General features: G+C 47.6%; 1 protein-coding gene across 5 annotated transcripts in view; it reads right to left on the bottom strand.

Moving 5' to 3' along the window:
- Positions 1-21308, bottom strand: part of LOC120744492 (AT-rich interactive domain-containing protein 1B-like) — a 156108-nt gene that overhangs the window by 9955 nt on the left and 124845 nt on the right. For 4 of the 5 annotated variants that reach the window (XM_040048934.1, XM_040048935.1, XM_040048936.1 and 1 more), the window contains exons 8-14: positions 15825-16146; positions 14774-14914; positions 8281-8405; positions 6685-6788; positions 4681-4875; positions 3918-4133; positions 2640-2862 (exon numbers count right to left, since the gene is read on the bottom strand). In XM_040048934.1, the coding sequence (XP_039904868.1) occupies positions 2640-2862; positions 3918-4133; positions 4681-4875; positions 6685-6788; positions 8281-8405; positions 14774-14914; positions 15825-16146 (1326 nt within the window). The remainder of the gene's footprint in view (positions 1-2639; positions 2863-3917; positions 4134-4680; positions 4876-6684; positions 6789-8280; positions 8406-14773; positions 14915-15824; positions 16147-21308) is intronic. The other variant, XM_040048937.1, reaches the window with a different exon arrangement.

Here is a 21308-nt window from a genome sequence, read left to right as displayed (position 1 = left end):
GGCTGTTTGATGTGTGCGCACACAAAAGCGTGTGTGTCAGCGGGTGACATAATCCAGAGGGGTGGCAGCGGTTAAGGGGGAGGGTGGGGGTGGGGTGGAGAAGGGGGAAAAAAAGTCAGTCAGCTGAGCTGTTTTGTGAATGAAAGGTGACGGCGAGGTCGGGTTTGTTTACATTCTACATTCCAGCCCTCATTAATCACTCCCCACACCCCACCGCCACTCACCCCCACCCGCCCTGCTGGACACGCTCCCTCAGTGACATCACTGGGCTGTCAGTCTATATATAGGCTGGCAGGGAGTCAGTGGGGCAGTTCAAAGCGCACAGAGGCAGAGAGTGCATTAACACCGAGCAACACGAAGGACAAAACGGGAGGTTTTCTTGCCGTGTGCACGCGCGATACGGACTTCTTTTCATAACACAATTTTCCCTTTTTATGTGCAAGTGCAGTAATTAAAAAGTCTTTTCGCAAATTTATAAATACAAAGGTAATTATGCATATTCAGTCTGCTTCTTAAACATCAAACATTATTGCACGATGGTTAAATTTATTAAGTTTCTTTCACTTAAATTAAACTTTGTCTATATTACAAACTGCAAACATTTCATTCTATTCATAGTTTTCAAAACAGGGAAAAATGAAAAATGCCTTGAGTGCATCACTGAGTGGATATTTAATCATAAAACAACCAAAGTGAGCCCTGCAGGGCAAAGACGAACCGCAAAGTTAGTGTTTACAGGAGATCACTCTGTTTTTTAAAGATAAAGCTAATCTGAGGGCAAGCTTGCCCACTGCCACATTTAATGAAATAAAACAGATAAAAACAGAATTAAATGCTAAAAAAAATCTCTTTCATTTTCTTTCTTTTCAAATAGTAAAGTTGTTCATTAAATACACAGATATGAGCTGGATTGTAACATAAATTGGGGGCTCGTCCGGGCTCCTTTCTGGGAGTTTTTTCGAGGATGAACGATGGCTGACGACAGGTGTTCACAAACTCTCTGCAGTGTGTGGCTGTGCTTGTTTTGCTCGTCTGTTATCCTGGGTGTGGGTCTCACGGTCCTATGATCACTGCAGTTTCAGGGGTATGAGTCTGGCTTGGTATATGAGAGGTCCTGAGTCCTGGATGTGTTCTGCCTCTCTGCTACTGGTTGGAGTGCAACAGTCTTTGGGCGTTACCTACACCTGACAGGTTTGGGGTAAAGGTCATCTGTGGTTGGCTCCTTTTGCTCTGCTGGCTGCTGTTTTCATCTTGATATTTAGAAACAATGTATCCAAAAACTCTGGCGTCACTCTTTGTTTCATGTTGTTGCTTATGGTTCATGACACATTAGGTCAAAGTAAAAAAACAAAGCAGGAACAAAAGAAAACTGACTATCAAAGTAAAACAGGACATGAACAAATGACCAATACTGAAAATGAAACATAAAAATCAAATCCTAACCATGAAGGAGATGATTCAGGAGGAACACGGATGAACATGATATAAAGACAGAGGCGAAGGAAAACAGGGAAACACCGAGGAGAGAAAAAAAATGCATCGACCGAATCAGACTCAGCGACACGATTTTAAAAGTGAAACTCAAATTAGAAACACATGCTTTACTGTAGTCTGAGTGCACTGTGGGCACTCTGCTGCACAGACACGTCTCTTGGTCTTCAGAATCGCAGTGCTAGCTGCAGATGCTGCTCTCCACCCACTCTGATGGCGGTGCAGGAGTGTCGTAGCGTGAGCAGTTCACAGTCGAGCGCTGCATACCCAAAAGCCAACCTAAACGTCACGAGCGTCGACCTCTTCGCGTTTTACCTTACAGACTGCATCTCAGATGACGTGCACCATCAGCTGGCAAAATGAGTTTGTGTAAAAACTGAGATGTTGAAATCCCCTCGAATAGATGAGAAGGCACTGAATTATGAATTGTAAAACTTTTACGTGAACTCCTCGCATGTGCATGCATGCATGCGTGTGTGTGTGTGTGTGTATGCAAATGATGGCTGGTGCTCTTTTCCGCCCACCAGGAAAAGCAATCTGTGGCGTCGCAGGCGGGTGAAGTGCTCCAATGTTCTATTTAAAAGCAAGGGTCACTTTTCTCATCTCCGCTGCAAATTAGAGACGTGACTCCTTCTCTCTCCCGTCCTCGTCCTCCCGTTGTAATTGTGCGCAGAGGCACATGGCTCCAACAGGTAATTCGCACAAACAAAAAGCAACCTTTTGTGTTGTGCTAGTGCACCAAAACAATATTACTTAACCTTCCGACGCAGGGTAATCAAATAAAGGCGAGGCTCCGCGTGGAGGCACAAGTGGCGATCATATCTCGCTCACCTCTATTAAACCAAGACTCATCTCACCAAAGCAGTGTTAATGTTCACTCATCTCTGCGGGGTTCCAGTTGTGTACGTGTAATCAGGGCGTAATGTTGAGCGCTATTTCTAATTTTAAATGTAACCCTATATAATCTAATATTCACTGCTATCGGAGGGTCGTTAAGGAGTCAGATTCTTAGACTTATAAAAGCATCCAATCTTCTAAATGTATACTTCAGATTTCTGCCATTCAGCACGGCTACAGAGGAAGGTCTGAGTCTCTCACCCCCCATGCTGACAGACTGGAGGCTGAGGCAGTGTGTTATCAGGACTTACCAGGTGAAGGCGGCTGGATCTTGACCTGCTTCCTGTTGTCCCCTCCAGCCATGCTGCTGCTACTGCTGCTGTTGTCCGCTGGCGGGTCTTCTCCCCTCTCCATCTTGCACTCGTAGGCAAACAGATACTGGATGTACTGCTTCTTCAGCGAGCTGGCGGTGCTGCTGGATGTACCCACGTTCAGGGTGCTGGACAGCTCACGCCACTTCTTGTTCTTGTTTACCTGAGTCAGAGAACAACACGATGTTAGGAAGCGAAATGATTGGCACAGATCGTAACAACTGAGATAATTTCTCGGCGCCATCCTGGTAGTATCAGCTGCACACTTATAATTTCGCCTGGAGAACGGGCGATCACATCCTGCTAATCTAATCAGAATAATCAACCCCGCGGCTCAGCGCTCCGTGTTTGCAGGAGTCGCAGGTCACTTGCAGATAATTTTCACGTTGTACGTTTTAATGTAAAAGCGAAAAAATGCACTGTGTTACACAGGAGAAGAGTATGTGGGCCTGACCTGACCACACAGCCTGTTTTTCACGGTGTGTAGAAAGATTCGCTCGACTAAGGACCTGATTTTAGCTGAGAATTAAACAAACTGAAAGTCAGCAGTAGAAACTGAGGAATGCAAAGGTGATGGGTTAAGGTCAAAAGGGCAAAAATATTACTGGCTTACTAAAGCGGTGAACCTGCTAAAACTATGAAAAGCTGATTCTAGCTGACAGGAAAACACATCTGAAGACTGTCTGACAGGTTTTAGGTGTAAAACAACTACAGATTTGCACTTAGACGGCATCTTTGTACACATAAAGAAAAAAAAACATGTTAAATTTTATGTTTCTCCAAAGTAACGAAACATTTTTCCTAATTTTGTGTTGTTGAACGTCTGCAGAGAATCTGCCTCTCAGGTCCATCAAAGAGCAGAAAACGCCGGCCGGTGTGTAACACGAGTATCCGTCAGGTGTCCGTATACTTTTGCTTCCTGTTTTCCGTCCTTCTGCCCAACCTGACCTTGCCGGTATATTAATTTCACATTTTTATCACATGAGGAATGACATGCTTGGAGCTGGTTTCAGGACGTAGGCAGCTTTCTCTGAGGTTAATTTGATGTATCTCATTCTCCTGAGAACATTTCTCAACATTTACAAGCTCGCCATATGCCGTGGAGATTTATGAAGAATACTAAGCAGCCAAAGAGCGAGCGGAGCGAAATGATTTGGCTGTGTGAGAATACGAGCTCCTCCACATTCAAGTCTGTGTCTAACGCTTCCTGCGCCTTACCATGGCGAGGCCTCCTATTTCCCGAACAGCCATGTAGAGCTTCCACAGGTCCAGCGGCTTCTTGCCCACAGTGGGAAGCTGACTAACAGGTGTGCCCCGCTCCTCCATGAAGTTCAGGTATCGCTCCACCCAGCCTCGCCTCTCCGGCTCTCCACCGAGCTCGTACAGCCGTGCGATTCGGTCCCCACTGAAGGGAGAGGCGTTAAGGTTGGCTTTCTAGAGATGCACATAAGCAGAGGAGAAAAGTACCTGATTAAACTCTGAATCTGAATATGTGACATTTTATTTGAATACAAGATGTATAAAAGCACTACGTCAGGTTGTTTTTCTGCCTTCTCATGCAGATGCATAATGTAAATAAAGACGTGCTAATTAGGAAAACTCAGAGTCAGTGTATGTTATATGTGATATACAGTACATGCTCTGTTCTGCAGGATAGTGTTCTTTTCCACAGTAAGCCACTCTTCCCACGGGCATCATTAAAAATTCATTCCTTATTTACACATTCTGAGTCGGCTGCTGGTTGAATGACCAAGTAAAAATAAATACTTCTCAAAAGCATTTGGTTTAGCGTGTGCAGCCGGAGCCTTTACAGACTTCCTGTACAGAGCATTCAAGTTCAAACCGGTGGAGTTAATTGCACCAAACTTTAATCCTGCTTCAGGAGGTTGTCCGTGCTCTAACAAGCAGGTTTCCAGTGACTACACGGAAACACGCTTTTAGTGCATAAATGCATCCATGCAGGATGGTGTCTGGTTCTTACGGGGCTGGAGGGAGTCTTGAGAGGCCAGGGGGGGCTGCTGATGCTGTCGCTGTCATCTCCGTGGTAGGAGGAGAGGCTGGCGGGGCTGGGTGAGAGGGGCGAGGGCACGGGTAGGGCGCCGCCCGGAGTGGGTGGCTGGGACACGCACTGCTGGGAGCCGCTGCTGCTGTTATTGTTGACGTAAACGTCCGGGAGCTGTTAAAGAGAGAGCAGTGGGATTACTGCTCAGCGCTGCACAGAAACATCTGATTGGCTGAATGCAGGATAACAGTCACTGTGGAAGGCAACAAAAGAAGGCAATTCAAAACCATCAGCTATCACCTGACGATGCTTTAGCTTTGTATTATAACTGATCCTCATTCCTCAGTGGACCGTACACACTGACAGAACAGAGGCCTCAGAGGTCAGATGATAGCCGCTGGGTTTCTGGACTGTGGATACAAAAACTACTCAAGGATATTTATGAAATAGGAGATCATTAGTACAACAGCTAGAGGTGCACTGATTAAAGGGAAGACCTTTACAACATCAGAGAATTTGATTTTGAGTGTTTTCCTGACTTTATGAGTGTCGCTACTCGGACAAAAGCATTGGGTCAGACCTCCCCATCTTTGAATTCAGCTGTTTGCAGACATCAATCAAGCACAGAGCCATTCAGCCTTTACAAACATCTGTGAAAGAACAGGTCGATCTCACTGGATGAATCAGAGTGTGGTGCTGTAACAGGATGCAACCAGTCGAGTTTGTTTCATATCCTGAAGCCAGATCGGCCAAACTGATCCTGACGAATAACGAAATATCAGCGCTAGTCTGTGACAGCACCGAGCACGCTGTTTAAAGACACCCCGAGCTTCCAGCGGCATTAGGGATTGGTTGTTTTTAATGAAAAATATTATAGGAATGTCCAAGAATAGTTCCTCTGGAATTCCAAAAACAGGACTGAGGTTACAGCAGGACCACAGAAATGGAAATATTTCACAAAAACGAGCTGAAAGGAATTCTTCTCATTCCGAGAGCCGAGCTGCAATCAAACAGTTTACACGGGGCCAGCCTGCAAAACCTCACACACCCAAGCTGGACCTCTGCTGCTTTACTGAAACCATAAGTCTGTGCAGTGTGTGGCAGAGGAACAGCAAGGCTTCGTGCATGTGTAAGACGTCTGTATGTAAAAGACTCTATAATGAATTTAACATGCATTTAGTCTCCCCAGTTTAAACGTGTGTCTGTGTGTGTGAGAGGGAGAGTGTGTAAAAGAGGGAACAACAGCTTGACAAGTGCTTCTGGACTGTGTGCAGAACGCTCATGTCAGCAAAACCTTATCTTTCTCCCTCCTCTTCCCTCTCTTGGCAGACAGATCATCTCTTTCGGGAGCACCGGGGGTCTTTCTGGCTGCTCTGACTGCCTTAAATAATTCAGAAGACCTACTACCATAATCAGCAAAAGAAAAGACAGAGATTTTTGAGGGAAAAGATGTGTAGTGGATGTGATGGAGGCAGTGTGTGTTGTTGTTGTTAAGCAAAAACAAGAGGAGGGGGTAGAAAAGAGCAAAGAGCAGAGTTCTGCTGTTGCTGAGCCGCTATTGTCGGGCAAAATGAGAAGTCAGCAGTGTGTGTGTGACACAGATGGAGAAGGCTAGTTAGAGTGCGTGTTTTCCATCTTTGCGTGCATGCTGTGTGTGTCGGCGCTGTGTTTGCTTGCGTGTATGTACATGTGTGTGCTGCAGATGCCAAGCCCCCTCTGTCTGTGCAGCCTGGGCTGCCAAAACATCAGCAAGAAGAGAGTGCTGGGGGCAAAAACAAAGTGAGGAAAACATTAGGAACGGTAAATGTTAAACAAATCATTAAATATGGTGAGAAAACAACAGCGAGACGGCCCTCTGCGCTGAGGCAGCATCCGCTGATCGGGACTGGTCTGCTTTGTTAGCGGAGGAAGATTAAAAAGAACATTTACAAACGATAGAGGGGAGAGGAAGTGGGAGAACGGGGAAGACGGTCAAGGAGTTACCTTTGGTTTGTGGGGCTCGTTGGCGGGGCCGCCGTCATCTTTCACCTCCGTTTTCGGTTTGGCATCTGGGCTCATTATCCCGTCTCCTGACATTCCCGTGGATCCTTCAACAGCAACGAGCAAACGTTGACTCAAAGCAGTTGCACCAAAGTTCTCACAAACATAAAATATGCTCTGAATTTGCACATTTTTTAAAAGTTTTTCCACGACGGAGCGGAATAAAGAGTAAAGATTTCAGGCATGTTTGTGTATTCTGCTACATTCAATTGGGTTTAACTCCTTAAATGAATGGTGCCTTCACCGTGTGGACTGAAAGCTGCTGCACAATGGTCTGTATAATGTCACAGGCACAGTCAGACAATGGAAAATGCTTTAATGTCTTTCGGCTGCTGAGCTTCTTTGCTTTTGTGCTCTCAAGGCCTCCCCAAAGCCTGTCCGCCCATTTATCCTGAATGGAAGACAGCCGTATAAAAAGACTGTTTCTTAAGGAAGCCGTAGAGAGAGAATAAGATAAGAATCCACTAAAAGCAAGCCGGTGTCAACTTGGAAGAAGTTATTCATGTTCTCACATATTCAAAGTGCGGAGAGAATGTAAAGGTTAGCGTTGACGAGATGTTGGCTGACAAGACGTGTTTTTGTTTTCTAAGATGTTTGTGTGCCTTCATTAGGTTTATAAGTGAAGAAGAGTTGAGATCCTTAAGACTACTTTTCAAAGTGCGAGCTACATATTTCTTATTAGCAGAAAGGAGAGGTCCTTGGGTGCAAGGCTCCCCTCTGTATTTCCTCTGGTGTACGCTGTGCCGCGGCGGGCAAACCGAAGGCTTTTTACGTGCCCAGGGGCAAACCAGATGAGCTTTGAGGAACCTTGGCGCTCTAATTTGGCTCAAATTTTACAAATGTCATGCGTTCTGATGTATGGCTTTAAATAAGAGCTTCATTTTGGAAAATCTCCGATGTGTGTTTAGCAGCAATGCAGCCGGGCGGGAAAGAAAAACTGATGCACCGCGTTACGCTCTCCTCACCGAAGGTCCAGCTCTTCAGAAGAGCGTCATAACGAAACTCTTTAGTCTTTGACTCTGTCATGTGACCTACGCTGTGTCTCTGAGTAGGTGCACTGATAGAAACGTCACTTCGATGCTGCCGTAAAGGTTCGACATTATTGTATCAACATGTTTTCTGCAGATTCAAGACGAGCCAGATTAGATCAGCTGTAACTTCATCTAAGTATCAACTTAATTTAAGCTAAAGTAAAGCTGGGAGGGAAGAAGGAGCGATCCCAACCCTTGGATATGTGTTGAAGGCGGCCTGTAGGCGGGGGTACACGTGTGGATACAAAAGGCTCATTTTACATGTTTTGGGCCAAAACAGCAAAGCACAGAAGCCCGGGAAGCGTTACGAGAGACATGTGGGGATTTCAAGGTTTCATGCTGCAGAAACACAACTGCATGCAAATAATGCAAAGATTTAAAACTGCAGCTCAGCTGCGTTCTGTCCTGAAGAAGACGTTGAAGAGAATGTCCTGCAGGGGATGGCAATGTTTGTGGGCCTGTGTTTACGAGCTTTTACATCTACAGCACGCTGGCATTAGTGAAATACCTGAAGGAGGCATGTTGTAGCCCGGACCTTGTGCGTTGCCTGTGGCTGCGGCGTTGCTGCCCGTCACCTGACTGTAGGGGACAGCGCTGGCTTGGCTCATGCCGGGGCCTTGATAGTTGCTCTGCCTACAATAGAAAGAAAAAAACGGCATTGGGAGATTTAGTCGGGATGACTCCAGCTGGATTCACGATGTGGAGAAATAAGCGAGTAACAGTGAAAGCTGCAGAGGAACAGAAGTCACATAATCATACAGGGATGATATTTGGCAGCCTGTCACTGCTGCACTGCTTTATTGTTGCCGTGAAAACTGAGCTGCATGTATATCTGAGAGTCGCGATAAAAAGCAAAGAGCGCAACAGATCCCTGATCAAACACACAGCTCTTCCAAAAGATTGAAGATGAGCACTGAACATCAGAAAAGGAAAAGCTCTCCTATCCTCCGTCTCCTCCACAGCCTCCCTCCCTCCCTCTCTTCCTTCCTCTCCATCACACAAGTCATAATTTAACTAATTAAGGTGTGCTTTTGGAGAGGATCATGTTATTTGTTGCCATAGTGACAGCAAAAATCAATGCCGCTCAGCCTCCCCCGTCTCTCTCGGGCGCTCATCACATGGTGTCGCGAGTGACATCAGAGGGGCTTATCTGCAACCTGCTGAACACCAGCCATCCATGTGCGTTTGATTGAAGGCGGCGTCTATCATTGCATGCCAGGCCGGTGACACAGAGGCTGAAAGGGAACACCGTGTTTGGAACAATTTGCTCTATCTCCTGCTGACTCGAGATTATCTCCCGGACAACCGTATGAAGAGGGAGAAAAGGGACGTGAGGTGAGGAGAGGCCTCAAACATGGGAGGAAGAGTCGCGGGAGGAAGAGAGGTGAGCAGAGGAGGAAAGGAAGGAAGGAAGCCACACGTAAAAGGCCGGAAAACGTAAAGAAGGAAAAATGTTTGTGCGGATTTCTGTCACTCAATCCCCCTTAACTGGCATCGTTCTCTCTTCCACACAGACACATAATGTAATACCTCGTGTTGGAACCGATACACATTGCCTGAGAGGAGGGATTGGCTTGGTAAACCTCCCCATAATCTCATCTCACAGATGTAATTAGTCATAGAGCACGGCTGATGATACATATGTAATCCCTCTATGGGGGCTGAGGTGCACAGGGGAGCTCCGTGGCAAAGAAACAAGCACACCAAATCCACGCTTATCTGGCCCCATTTCCCTATAATGGGGTGGGGCGGCGGCGGCGGCGGCGGGGGCATAGACTCCTTCGTTCGCTGCCTACGTGTTCCCTAAAAAGCCCCGCGTGAGTCAAGTCACAGAAATAAATGTACCTTTTGATGGCTGCACCTTCTCAAGCAAGCAAAAATGTATTCTGCATGCAAACTCCCACAAAGCAGAGCAGGCGACGAGAAATGAGTTTAAACGCGCCAAAAGCCTCCGAAGCTCATTTATCCGCATACTGTAAAAACGCCCCTCACCAGAACTTAAGCTATCTCGTGTGAACGGTGAAAAATCCAAATCAACTACAACAACAACAACAGTGGTTGGTGGTTTTCGACTGTGGCGCTCTCCCATTATGACTAATTCATGTCATAAAAAAGCCCATTAGAAAGCACTTGATGGAGGCACCGCACAGCGTTTAATCACACTTAATATATGCATGTGCCGCCATCGGGGGTTGGGGGGTGGGGGCAAGCACGGCGCATTCATCTTGCTCTTGGGCACCTTTGTGCCGGGTGAAAAAAAAAGCATCCTGTTGCCGCAGAGAGAGCGAGAGGGGGAAGAAAGGAGGGATGGAGAGGAAGGAGAGAAGAAAGGAGGCAGGAGGAAATTAGGGAAGAAGAAGCCAGAGTGTGTGTGTGTGTGTGTGTGTCCCCGGTGGACCGATGGGGGGCGTATTTTCAGCTCAGGGCCCCAGAGCTGGAGGTAATCGCTGTTCCATGAGACTAAACTGAGGGAACGCACACACGGAAACATCCATCCTAGCACCATCAGTCCACTGCACTCGCAGTTTGTTGTCGAGGAGTGGCCTGAGGAAAAAAGTAGTGAAACAGTGAAGGGAAAGTATGAGTTTACTCGACGAGTGCTGGCTAAGTTGGAGCGCTCTCGTGCTAAAAGGGAAACACATGAAAATGCAGATTTTTCACTCAAGCTTTTGTTTGGGTCTCCAGATTTAAAAAAATGACTCCTGTCACTTTAAGAGCGGCAAGAATCCTATCCGGTCGTTAAGTCTGACGTCACTAGCCGTGTCTGGGCCTAAACTCCGCTGCAGGTCCATATATCAAACGATCACTATGGCATTACTGAGAGTTGAAAAACTGTCTAAAGTCTTTCATCTTTAATAAAATGATCAGCGTTCTGCTCTACCAGGTGTAACAATTGAGTTTAACATCCAGGCATCCATGAAAATGGAATTTATGACATTTAACGGAGTTAGAAGTTAGCAGGAAGTTAGCTCGCTAGCTTCTATCTAAATACAATATAGCATGTCCTGACTGCGGGGTTTTGGAAACAAATTAAAACGTACAGCTCTGTTATCACTTCCAACATAAACGAAGACAGAAAACTAAACAGCAGTGACGTTTGTAGGGTTACTGAAGTTTGGCTAGCTGGTATATCATGATGTGCTACGTGACCGCTAGCGACACAGCTATGTTAGCATAATATAAACAAGCTAACTTTTTTTCCACTCGATAAAAGTTAACGTGAGTGTTCTCGGTGGTCAGGAACAAATGTAATCGCATGGCAGGATGCTGTAAAAGGACCAAACTTCAGCCAGGAGAACAACTGAGATAATCCATCCACAATACGAGGTTAGTCATTCATATACTGCTGCATGGGCTGGGCTGTAGCTACATCCTAAGGTTTTAAAAACTGAGCTTAAATAAATGATTAGTGGTAATAAAAGCCGAGGGAGGTCAACAGTGATCACTGACTGTTTTAGGAGCTTTTTGAGATTAAATAGAAGAAAATACATAACATTAAACATGTTAACAACACAAAAGCCATATTAAAACAGACTACTTTAGGAAGTATCACTTAACGACCGGATTGATGCTCTACCATCACTGTCCTTCACTAACCCCCCGTTTATTCCCTAATTACACACGCACGCACACAAACACACACACAAACACACACACGCGCAGAGCGAGCTCTCGTCTATTCAGTCCACATGTGTGAAGGGCATCGGAGAAGGCCACTTTCACACCATGGGTGAGTGTGTGTGCCGAAGTGTGTTTGAGCGTGTCCTTGTGTTCGGGTGGGTGCCGTTGCCAAGGGGATGCCATGGTTACGAGGTGCCAGCCAACCAGCTGACGGTGTCTCTCTGGAAGTGGCGGCGCCTTTGTCCTTCATTTGCAGTGACAGGCCGCGCTGACGCCGTCTCGGCTCGGCTAACCGGACGAGACAGCGGCGGTGGCGGCCGGACTGCAGGACCGTGTGACGGCTGAGCGGCCCTCTCCATCGATCCCTCAGCTCGCTGCGTGTGTGTGTGCAGAAGGAGGCGAGAGAAAGAGCCGGAGAGGCTGCTGGATGGAAGGATGGAGTGGATCGACTGGAGGCTATGAATTATATATGGACCCAATCTGTTGTCAGGGCAGCTTGGGCTCATTGCTCCTCCAAACTCCTGACTCAACTCCCCCACACACACACACACACACACACACACACACACACACACACACACACACACACACACTCGCAGGATAAACCAGAATAAACCCCCAACAAAAAATAAAAGGACAGCTTTTAACATATTAAATCCAGAAAAAAAGCTACTCTTCCCTTCTCCCGCCCCTCCTTCCCAAACATCAAACGGCTCAGGATGGATGGATGGAGGAGAAGCCATTTATTTTACCCATCTAATGAAAGCAGAGCGCTCCGCAGCGCTGCCAAGACTGCGAGCGACAAAGCGCCACAGGCAGCATCCCCCGTTCTTGACATTCAAGCGCTGCTCTTATTTATTTAGCAAATTTACTTACTAAGGAGGTCAGAAATGAATTATTTGGCGAGGATTTGCCTGGGAGCACTCTCCTCTCTTCTCTTCTTCCCTCTTCCAACATTTTTCTCCCTTCAATTTCCTTTTTATTTACGGCTCCTTTTTTTTCCCGAGCTTTGCTCTTCTTCTGCTAAGTGCTTATTTTTCCGACAGTTCGCCGTTCCTATAGCTCCGGGAACTTTTTGTAGAGTGTCGCCGGCAGCGTTGGAAAGTCATTTGAAAACCCAATTCTGTCCTCAGAAGCTGCTGCCAAGAAAAGCTTATACCTTTTAATACTTTGTGTTTGCCTCTTTTCCAAAAGCGAAAAATCCCTAACATCAATCCCCCCCCCCCCCCCCAAAAAAAGTGTACTGGTGCATTTTTCCAAACACGCTCCGACCTCACTCGCCTTATTTGAACGTAAACTTTTCACCTCAGCGTTCTCCATGAGACCCACTGAACTGCATCGTCACCAAACTTTATCATGAGGTTCAACAGGAACATCCCTCGACTCTGACTCAGACACATAAAAGTGCAACATTTGTTTCTGATTCGTGGAAGGCTACACTTTGCAAAGATTTAATCGCAGCTCCAACCTGCAGCTGCACGCGGCCCTCCTCTCTTCAAAATTCTGCCGGTCGGTGCAATGAAGCCAGAGTGCGTGAGCCAGCAGAGGACGAAGATGAGGCATGAGAGGCAGAAATGTGGAGGATTATTAGTGGAGATGTAGTGAAGGCATGTGTTAAAGGAAAAGAGGAAAGGAAGCAGAGACCAGTCAGTGATCTCACTGCTCGACTAGCCCCTGATTTGGAAGGTTGGAAGCGGGTGACTGTGGCAGTCCCGGTTAATGCATCAAAGAGCAAAACTAGACACGCGGTACGACTAACAACTTGTTTCTCAGACAGAGAAGAACCGGGTTTGACAATGTTTCACAATGTTGCACTGAGCTCTGGAGCGCAAACAGGGTGCTGGAGCCTTTAACTGCAGGTTTTTCGGAGGCCAATTTTCTCCTGATCTCCCTCAGATGTTCTAAAGTGGGATCTGAGGAAGAAAAACATAACAAGGCTGTGCTGGAGACAGCGGAGAAGAAAAAGCAAATTGGGAGGAAGAAAGACTGAGCGAGATAAAACAGTCTGGGTAGGAGAACAGAGCTGCACGGAGACAAAGAGGGCGATACAGTTGGTAAAAAAGAGCGAAACAGGTGGGAGGAGAGGGAAGAGGAGCAGACGAAGAGGGATGAAAGGATCGGAATGATCGACAGCAGACGAGAACAACAGCGAAGGTGAGACAGGCGGCAGGCGCTCTGCAAAAATGTCCATCACGACAAAACATTCTGGCACATTTTAGTCTGAAATAAGTCAAAAACACACTTCTGCCAGCAGAGGAGACTAATTTACGTTTTTATCCGAACAACTCGGTATTCTAAATAAAGAAGGCAGCAGATTATTCACATTTGTGAACACCGATCTGCTTTGGAAACCAATAGTCTCATTTGTTGGCACATTTCTCTTTTTTAACACTAGCTAATTCATAAAAGTCTTTTGTTGTTCTAAGCATCCGACGTCTGCTCCATTATTTTCTCCAGCGCCGTGGAAGTGATGCTACGGTTTAAATAAACGCTAACGACTGGCGAGCCGGCACACGTTTCAAAGAGCAGAATCAAAAGGAGACGGCTGTCACTGCACCGGACTCTTTGCTTCCAGTGTGATCTTTGCAGTGCAGCGAAAGAAGGAAAAACACACATTAACGACGGCTTAATGCCGGAGATGGAGATGAAACGGCAAACGAAGGAGCCCGCGCATACTCGCACAGCTGACAATAAATCAAAATAGGTTGAGACACAGATGAAGACGTGAACAGACTTTACAGGCAGATTTGTAAACACGCTGAGAGAGAGCGAGAGAGGCCCACCGCAGCCAGCGACACCTCGCTGCTGTCTGAGGGGAGACTGACAGGCTGTCTGATTGGTCCCAGCAGTGGGGATCATGTCATGCCACTTCTTATTGACAACTCAGCCATCTCTTAACGGCTCGAGTAGCATTTGCATTGCTGCAAGTGAGTGTGTGTGTGTGTGTGTGTGTGTGTGTGTGTGTGTGTGTGTGTGTGTGTGTGTGTGGACAGCATTGGGCCTCCCGGATGCACGCAATTAATCACCCCCCCTGTCAGACTCCTCCCTTCCCCTGCCTTCCCCCCACGATGCTGTTACAGTGCACGCAGCCCCAAGTATCTCAGTGTGTGTGTGTGAGATACTGGGGCGCTCACTTGTTGTTGCCATTAGAGTGACTAAGAGAAGCCTGTGATGACTACAGTGATGATGATGATGAAGGTGATGATAGCAATTACAATGGTAATGATGATGACTCCTCTTGTTTTGCTGTCAGACGCAGTGCCGAGAAAAGCCACCATGGTCGTTTTAGCGCGGCTCGGTCACATGACACACCGCCATCCACACACAAACTGATTTAAAGGCACGCACACACACAAGCGTGGTGATGGACGTGGACCTACCTATGTTGATGCGAATGGATGCATGGAGGATGAGGTCGGGGTGGGGGTGAAGGCGGTGGACAGGTGGAGGAATGGTGGGGTGTGGGCCAGCGGGTGGAGGTGGGCTGCGTCTGGGCTGGGGGCCTCGCGTACAGAGGCGTCCTGCAGACCGCCGACAGAAAAGAGAAACCCACATGATGAACACTGGCAAACGCTAATCTGAGCGCCGCCGAGGCTGCTCCCATGATGCATTTGTTAGGAAAAGCGCACCCAGAATGGCGCGAATGCAGAAAGCCATCTTTCCTCTCAGAAGACTGCGATGTTTTCACAAGTTCCCCCGGCAGGGTTCAGCGAAAGTTTACTGCCCACACAATCCCACAACAACCCCTCTGCCTTCAACACTGCGAGCGCTCGTACAGTCAGAGCTCCCGCCCTGATGGAAAATAATACCCTGAACTCACACGCTGTTAGAGCTTCAAAGAGCTGTGCATGTGCGTTAAGGTGCTCGGTGTCACTGCGGTCTCTGGTGTTTTCACAGTCAGTTTGCATTTTTCTTCTCTTATGTTTCGACGGTGCTGCGTCGAGACCGCGCTGCCTGCTCTCGTGCCAATATATCTCTTTTTGCAAGGAAATGGCACTCGGTGCACAGAGCCAGATATCAAAATGTCAGGTACTTTATGAGATGTGTGAAAATAGGGACAGTTGCACAAGTGGCTCATAGAAGAGCGGAACCCCTGAGAAAAACTCTTGCCTGCACGTCTGAAAAGAGTCTCAGAGAAAAAGAAAGTGTTTGGCTCAGAAAGCCTCTGCGGGGCTTTTCAGCACACAGACGACCGGCAGATCGATGCCTCTCGTTAGACGCTAACGCACGGCAGAGAAGCTCGACGGCCCAGAATTGTAGCGTACAGTAACCATACGGCACAATTCGCACTAAAATACATTTTTCACCATCAAGACCACTTACAGCTACAGCTGGGATACGTTAGCTCGCATGCACATTCACTAACTCACATGCAGCATATGCACAACTAATGTGCTGAGTTTGCAGCCGGAGCCCTTGCCGCGCTCTTACCTGTTGTGCACTGAGTTGGCAGATCCTGGCACGGCAGCCGCTGCTGCCTCCTGGGTCTTGCGGTTAGAGCTACCCAAAGAAGGGGGACCCATCCCAGGCCCAGCTGGCTGGGGTACGCTGGGAGAAGTGGGACCCATGGCCGGGTACACCCTGTTCTGGCTGCCTGGGCCGTGGCCGCGTCCTCCGGGCATGGGCTGGCCGGGCCCCTGGCCGTGCATAGGGCTGGTAGCGTTCATGCCCAGACTGTTGGTTATGCCGGGGCCGGGGCCACTATAGCCGGTGCTGGCTGTGCCGCTGTAGTTGGAGGGCCGTGGGTAGTTGCCTGGAAGAAGACGACATGTGAATCAGCCAACAAAAGCTCATTAAGATCACAGAAAATCAGAAGCTACACAGACGGTGTCCCTGAAACATAAAACATGGCTCGCTGTCGTTTCAGACGTCCTCCTAAATTCCACGATTTGGTTATGAGAACGGCACAAAATAGCTTCAGTGACAAACTGGAGCTGCAGATGGGTCTTATCAATCACCTCATTTGAGACAAATGGGGTGTGCTTGTCAGCTGGTACTCATATACCTACCACAGTGACACATACAGCAATTTCATCCATCAAGAAAATAATGCCGCGACAGCCGCGGCGCGTAAAGAGCGGGATTACACCGTGATTCACGGCCGCCGCCAACCTGTGTATGCGAGGAGACCCACTCTGAGGTGTGGCCCGGTGAGCTGTGTGGCCCTGGGAACAATTGGCGAGCTTAAGGCTGACTTTGTGAAACACTTGAGAGGAGCTCTAATCTGCAGTAAATGCTTTCTTGCTGCCCTGGAGTGCCACGCAGCCACGATGCCAGGAGCTTTCCTAAGGCACACTTAAACCCCTCCATTTTGGCTTTAAAAGCCTCGCTCGACTCCAGCCTCAATAACAGCTGAAAGACAACACGCGCATGCAGCAGACACAGCAGCAGGCACCTATACATATGAGAGCCGTCCACACCCACGGCACGCAGCGCGCATAACAGCGTATTCCCTATTTGGGCACTGAGATTTTTCCACAGGGGACAAATCCCCCGCAAAATAGAAAAGTGGCATCTTCCATTGTGAAGGGGGCTATTTATTTTGATTTGATTAAGGGTGCTTTAGTTGGGCCTCACTGCGTAATCCCCTGAGAATATGTCTGGAAAAGGGGATCAAGTCTCTTTAAAACCTGAAGGCTTTTCTGTGCGCTCAAACGAGGGAAAGTTAGATGACAATGTTCCACGGGGGGGGGGGGGGGGGAGCGATACTGAATATGGTAATGGCTTCACGGTGTCCTCGAGCTGCTTCGGCGAAGACACTTTCCACACAACATAAGACCGCTTGTCCAACAGAGACGGAGGGAGCACGAGGGGGCGGAAAGAGAGGAAGACAGACAGACTGCGAGGGAGAGGGAAACGCTCCCACCCGCCAACCCCCGAGATAGGATTTATACTGAATCAAAATAAAAGTCTTTCCCATAAAAGTCAGCAACTCCGCCTGAATTTGTCCAGAAATTGTGATGAAATCTACTGTGGGAGATGGGAAAAGAAAAAGCGGATTATTTGTGGGGAGGCTCTGGTGAGTCGGTGAGCTGAGTACAGCTGACACCTGTCAAGGGTTTTGGGGCTATAATAGGGAAGCGTTCAGGAAGAAAGGATGCCTGCTAACGAACACAGGAGGATATGTATGGTGCGCTCTGTGTGTGTGTGCGTGCATCTGCTTGATTGTGTGAATGCATGTGTAATACTTTGGAGACCTTGCGAGCACTGAAACACGCATTTCCACATTTCTTCCACTCATAATGAAGCGGAGACGCTGTGGAAAATCCTGGGAGCGGTGCCCTGCAGCCTGACTGCTCAGCTGGACGAACAAGGCCCCGGTCAGCAACCTCTCTCAGCCCTCTCTGGACAGCTGTTGGGACCCACGTCATGGCCACCCGCCATCTATTCCAGGGGTTCGTTTATAGCATCTGGACTCCTGAATTCTTCTGCCTGAAGTCCTAAAAACGAGGAAGCGTCTGGAATTTTCCATCTCAGCGTGTTCACTCGCTGTCTTAGTATTTCTTCTTTTTGCGAGGTGCTAAGCTAAATCTGTTTTGAAAAACTGTGTCATTAAGTCGGCACGCCGCACTGAGGGAACTTATCAGTTTTGATGTACTACCATTCAAAGTGATGTGGGCTCAGTCGCCTCGGCTGACAGCAGAAAGACAGAGTAACTGCGGGATGGGGTTAATGTAAAGCTTTCCTATGAGAGCCTTGCTCTGTCCTGACAAGAATGATTCACTTCCTGAAGGATTGGTGCCGAGCCAGAATGCTTCTTCAAGGACAGATAGCACGCTAACCCACTTTTTAAAATGACTGAGAGCTCAACCTCAAAATCCTACAGTAGGTGTTTTCATAAGAGACATTCGGGCTTTCAATGACTTTGGAAGTGCTGTAAGATTACATTAAAAGGGGAAGATGGATTATTGCTGAGGTAAAATTTTGTCCAATTTAGAAAAAAGAGAAGCAATAATGACTCTGTGCTGATATATTTAAAACGCTTCAGGGGGAAAAGAGAAAAAAAGTACAACTTAATGTTAACTTCCAAATGCTTCCAGAAAAAAGCACTTCCTGTCAGGAAATTCATATAAAAATGTGCATCTTTTCTGACTCTGGTTTTATGCACGAGAAACCAGGTTCAAAATGTGCAGTGCTAGCTTTCATTATGCACATGCATACGATGTTAGCATTAAAATGCATTCACAGACGTGGCTCTGCCTACTCTGACTGTTACTCCTGCTGCTCTGGAAACTAAAAGGAGGACAAGGAGGACGAGGAGGATGCCATTTCTTATTTGCACCTTCTCGTGTCCTTGTAGCTCAGTCTTGGTTTCTCGCCTGCTTCTCAGCACTTGTGCCTTTGGGGAGTCTTGGTGGTATTTATAGCGCGATAGAGGGGAGGAGAAGCGCTCGTGGTGCTTCGTTCACAATTACATGGAAATTCCCGGCACGGTCACGCATTTGTTGGACGCTATATCCTGCGCCGGGTTTAATCCCCGCAGTCCCGCGGGAGAGCTGGAGCGTGACCGAGCAGATTACCGTCGACTGCTTCCTCAGCAGGCCGGACCCGCCGACGCTAACGGCCGAGGCGGTCGCTCTGCCGTCTGCGGCGGAGCGAGGTGTGATGGTGCACCGGTGCACCCTCTGGACCTGTGAACTCCATCAGTGAGGAGTGGAATGCAGATTACATGGCTACATGCTTGAGCTGCCAAGGACGGGAGCGTGGGCAGGCTGTGCACATGTGGCTGAACACAAATACAAAAATTCAATCGCATTTTTCCTCTTTTCCTTTCTGTGAATGTGGTGGGAGTGAGCTGGGAGAGTGGGGCTTAGTCGGGGAGTGTGTCAAGTATAATCAAGCCGGTAATCATACTTTAGGAAGCAAGGATGTCTCTGTTTCCTCCTCGAATCGTTATGAAACTGCTTTACTTAATAAAATAACTGTAAGTCTGTTTAAAGCTGTTTAATCAGCTTTAGCACTTCAAATGTTTGACATCAGATGGGTCAATACAGACGCAAAAAACAGATTCCTTCCTTGCTTCACACAGCTCACTGTTACACTGCAGCTTTCATGTACAGCTTGGTGGGATGGATATATATTTCTTTTTTTTGCAGCATCCCCTCTTGCCCGAGGCCCCCACATCTTCTACCAGCCACCTCAGCACCTTCCCCGGCAGGGTTTCTGAGCCTGAGCCGGGCTGGGGTGCGCCTTGGGGCTGCTGAGCTCCACATACTGTCAATTTCCTCCAAAAACATCCACTCGCTCCCTTAGGCATTGGCTTGAGTCATGGCTTTTTTCTTTCTTCTTCTTCTTTTTTTTTTGGCTGAATTACTCTGTGGCTCCGGCAAGGCACCAAGGCTTAAAAGTCCTGTCTGAAGCACGGTCATTACCAGTGGAGTGCTTAACCCCTGGAGGGGGGTATGTGGTGGAGGGAACTATGCGATGGGTGGGAGAGAAAGCAGAGCTGAGACAGTCTCTGAATCTTTTTCCTGTAATAGCATAATATCCTCCTCCCCCATGTGTGTGTGCTGTTCTCAACATGCTGCTCTGCACCGTGTCCAAGTGCAGGTCTTGGAAACAGCTGCTGAGGACATTTGAGTCTCGAGGAGAGCCTGATATCAGCTGAGATCAGGTAAACTTGGGATATAGCGGCCTTTCAAAGCACCACGATAAACACGGAGCAGCTTAAATGTTTGGACCGCCTCACTGCAACAGCTCTAACACACAGTCACAAACAGCAAACCTCTGGTTAGTGTTATCTGATCAAAGATCGCTTGAAAAAGCAGAAAAATATGTAAGTACTATTTGCAGAGAGGCCGTGTCCTCCGGCAGACTCATGTATCCCATTAACTGTGTGCAGGATGGAGCTTATGTAGCTGATTACACGAGTCCAGCTACAGTCGTTTACCCGCGGACAACAAAAGCAGTCGTGTAGCCTTTAAAGTTACAGACACCAGACTGTTTTATGTATTTTGCTGAGCTACAAACTGCTTTAGTGTGTGTGTGTGTGTGTGTGTGTGTGAAAAATGGCTGAAAGACAAAATGCTGTTACCCATTACACACGGAAACACAACCTCTCCCAGCACAGACAGGCCAAGAGAAACAGCAGAGCAGAGTTCAGGAACTTGGAGCTAGTTTCTGTGTTGGCTAATTTGCTGGTTCGCTCGGGAGAGGGAAGGGAAGCAGATGGAGCTGTCATTAAGAACAATGACCAGCAGCTGTCTGGCCTGTTTGCTCTGCTAAGGACCGGGGCCCTGGCTATGTCCTGGACTCAACATGAAGCTTAAGACAAGTTTACATCAAAGTAAAAATAAGTCAAATGAAACATTATGATGTGAAAGTGCACGTAAGTGGTAATCTGAACTCAGCTGTTTACCTGTAAAAATAACCACCGACGGCCACAAAAGGAGTAAATTAGGGGGAAGCTGAAGAATTACAGGCCAAGGGTGAATTAAGGGTGTTGGCTTTGGCTCTTCAGCAAGTTTGCATAAAGAAAACACCAGGATACCTGCATGTTTGCTATATCTGCATGCATGAAGCACACATGTGCAGGTCTGAGCTGCTCCTTCTGATTTTGATGGAACATCTCTCCTGACGTCCAAGTGAGATTTCACGCTCATCTGCCTCCAGAGCTTCTCGCAGGCTAGACCGCCTCGCTGTTGCTCTCTGCTTACTTCATTTCTCTTTCTCCTCTCTGCTTACTGGGCTGTCAGCGCAGCCAAAGTCACATTAGGAGATAAGAGTGGGTGGAGAAGGAGGACCAAATACCAAACGCATTAGGGCTATTAATCAAGATTAACAAATGCGAGGGAGATGCCGCAAATTTGGAAAAACACACGCGTGGATGGGTGCATTTATCAAGGTGACACATTAAAACACACATTTACCAAAAAAATACCATAATGTTTGGTCTGGTGTGGCGCCAAAGGCAGA

Source organism: Simochromis diagramma, unplaced genomic scaffold, assembly GCF_900408965.1.
Source record: "Simochromis diagramma unplaced genomic scaffold, fSimDia1.1 OVJJ01000305.1, whole genome shotgun sequence".
Lineage (NCBI taxonomy): Eukaryota > Metazoa > Chordata > Actinopteri > Cichliformes > Cichlidae > Simochromis > Simochromis diagramma.
The sequence above is the reverse complement of the archived record's forward strand: the minus strand, read 5'-3'. Positions and strand labels throughout refer to the sequence as shown.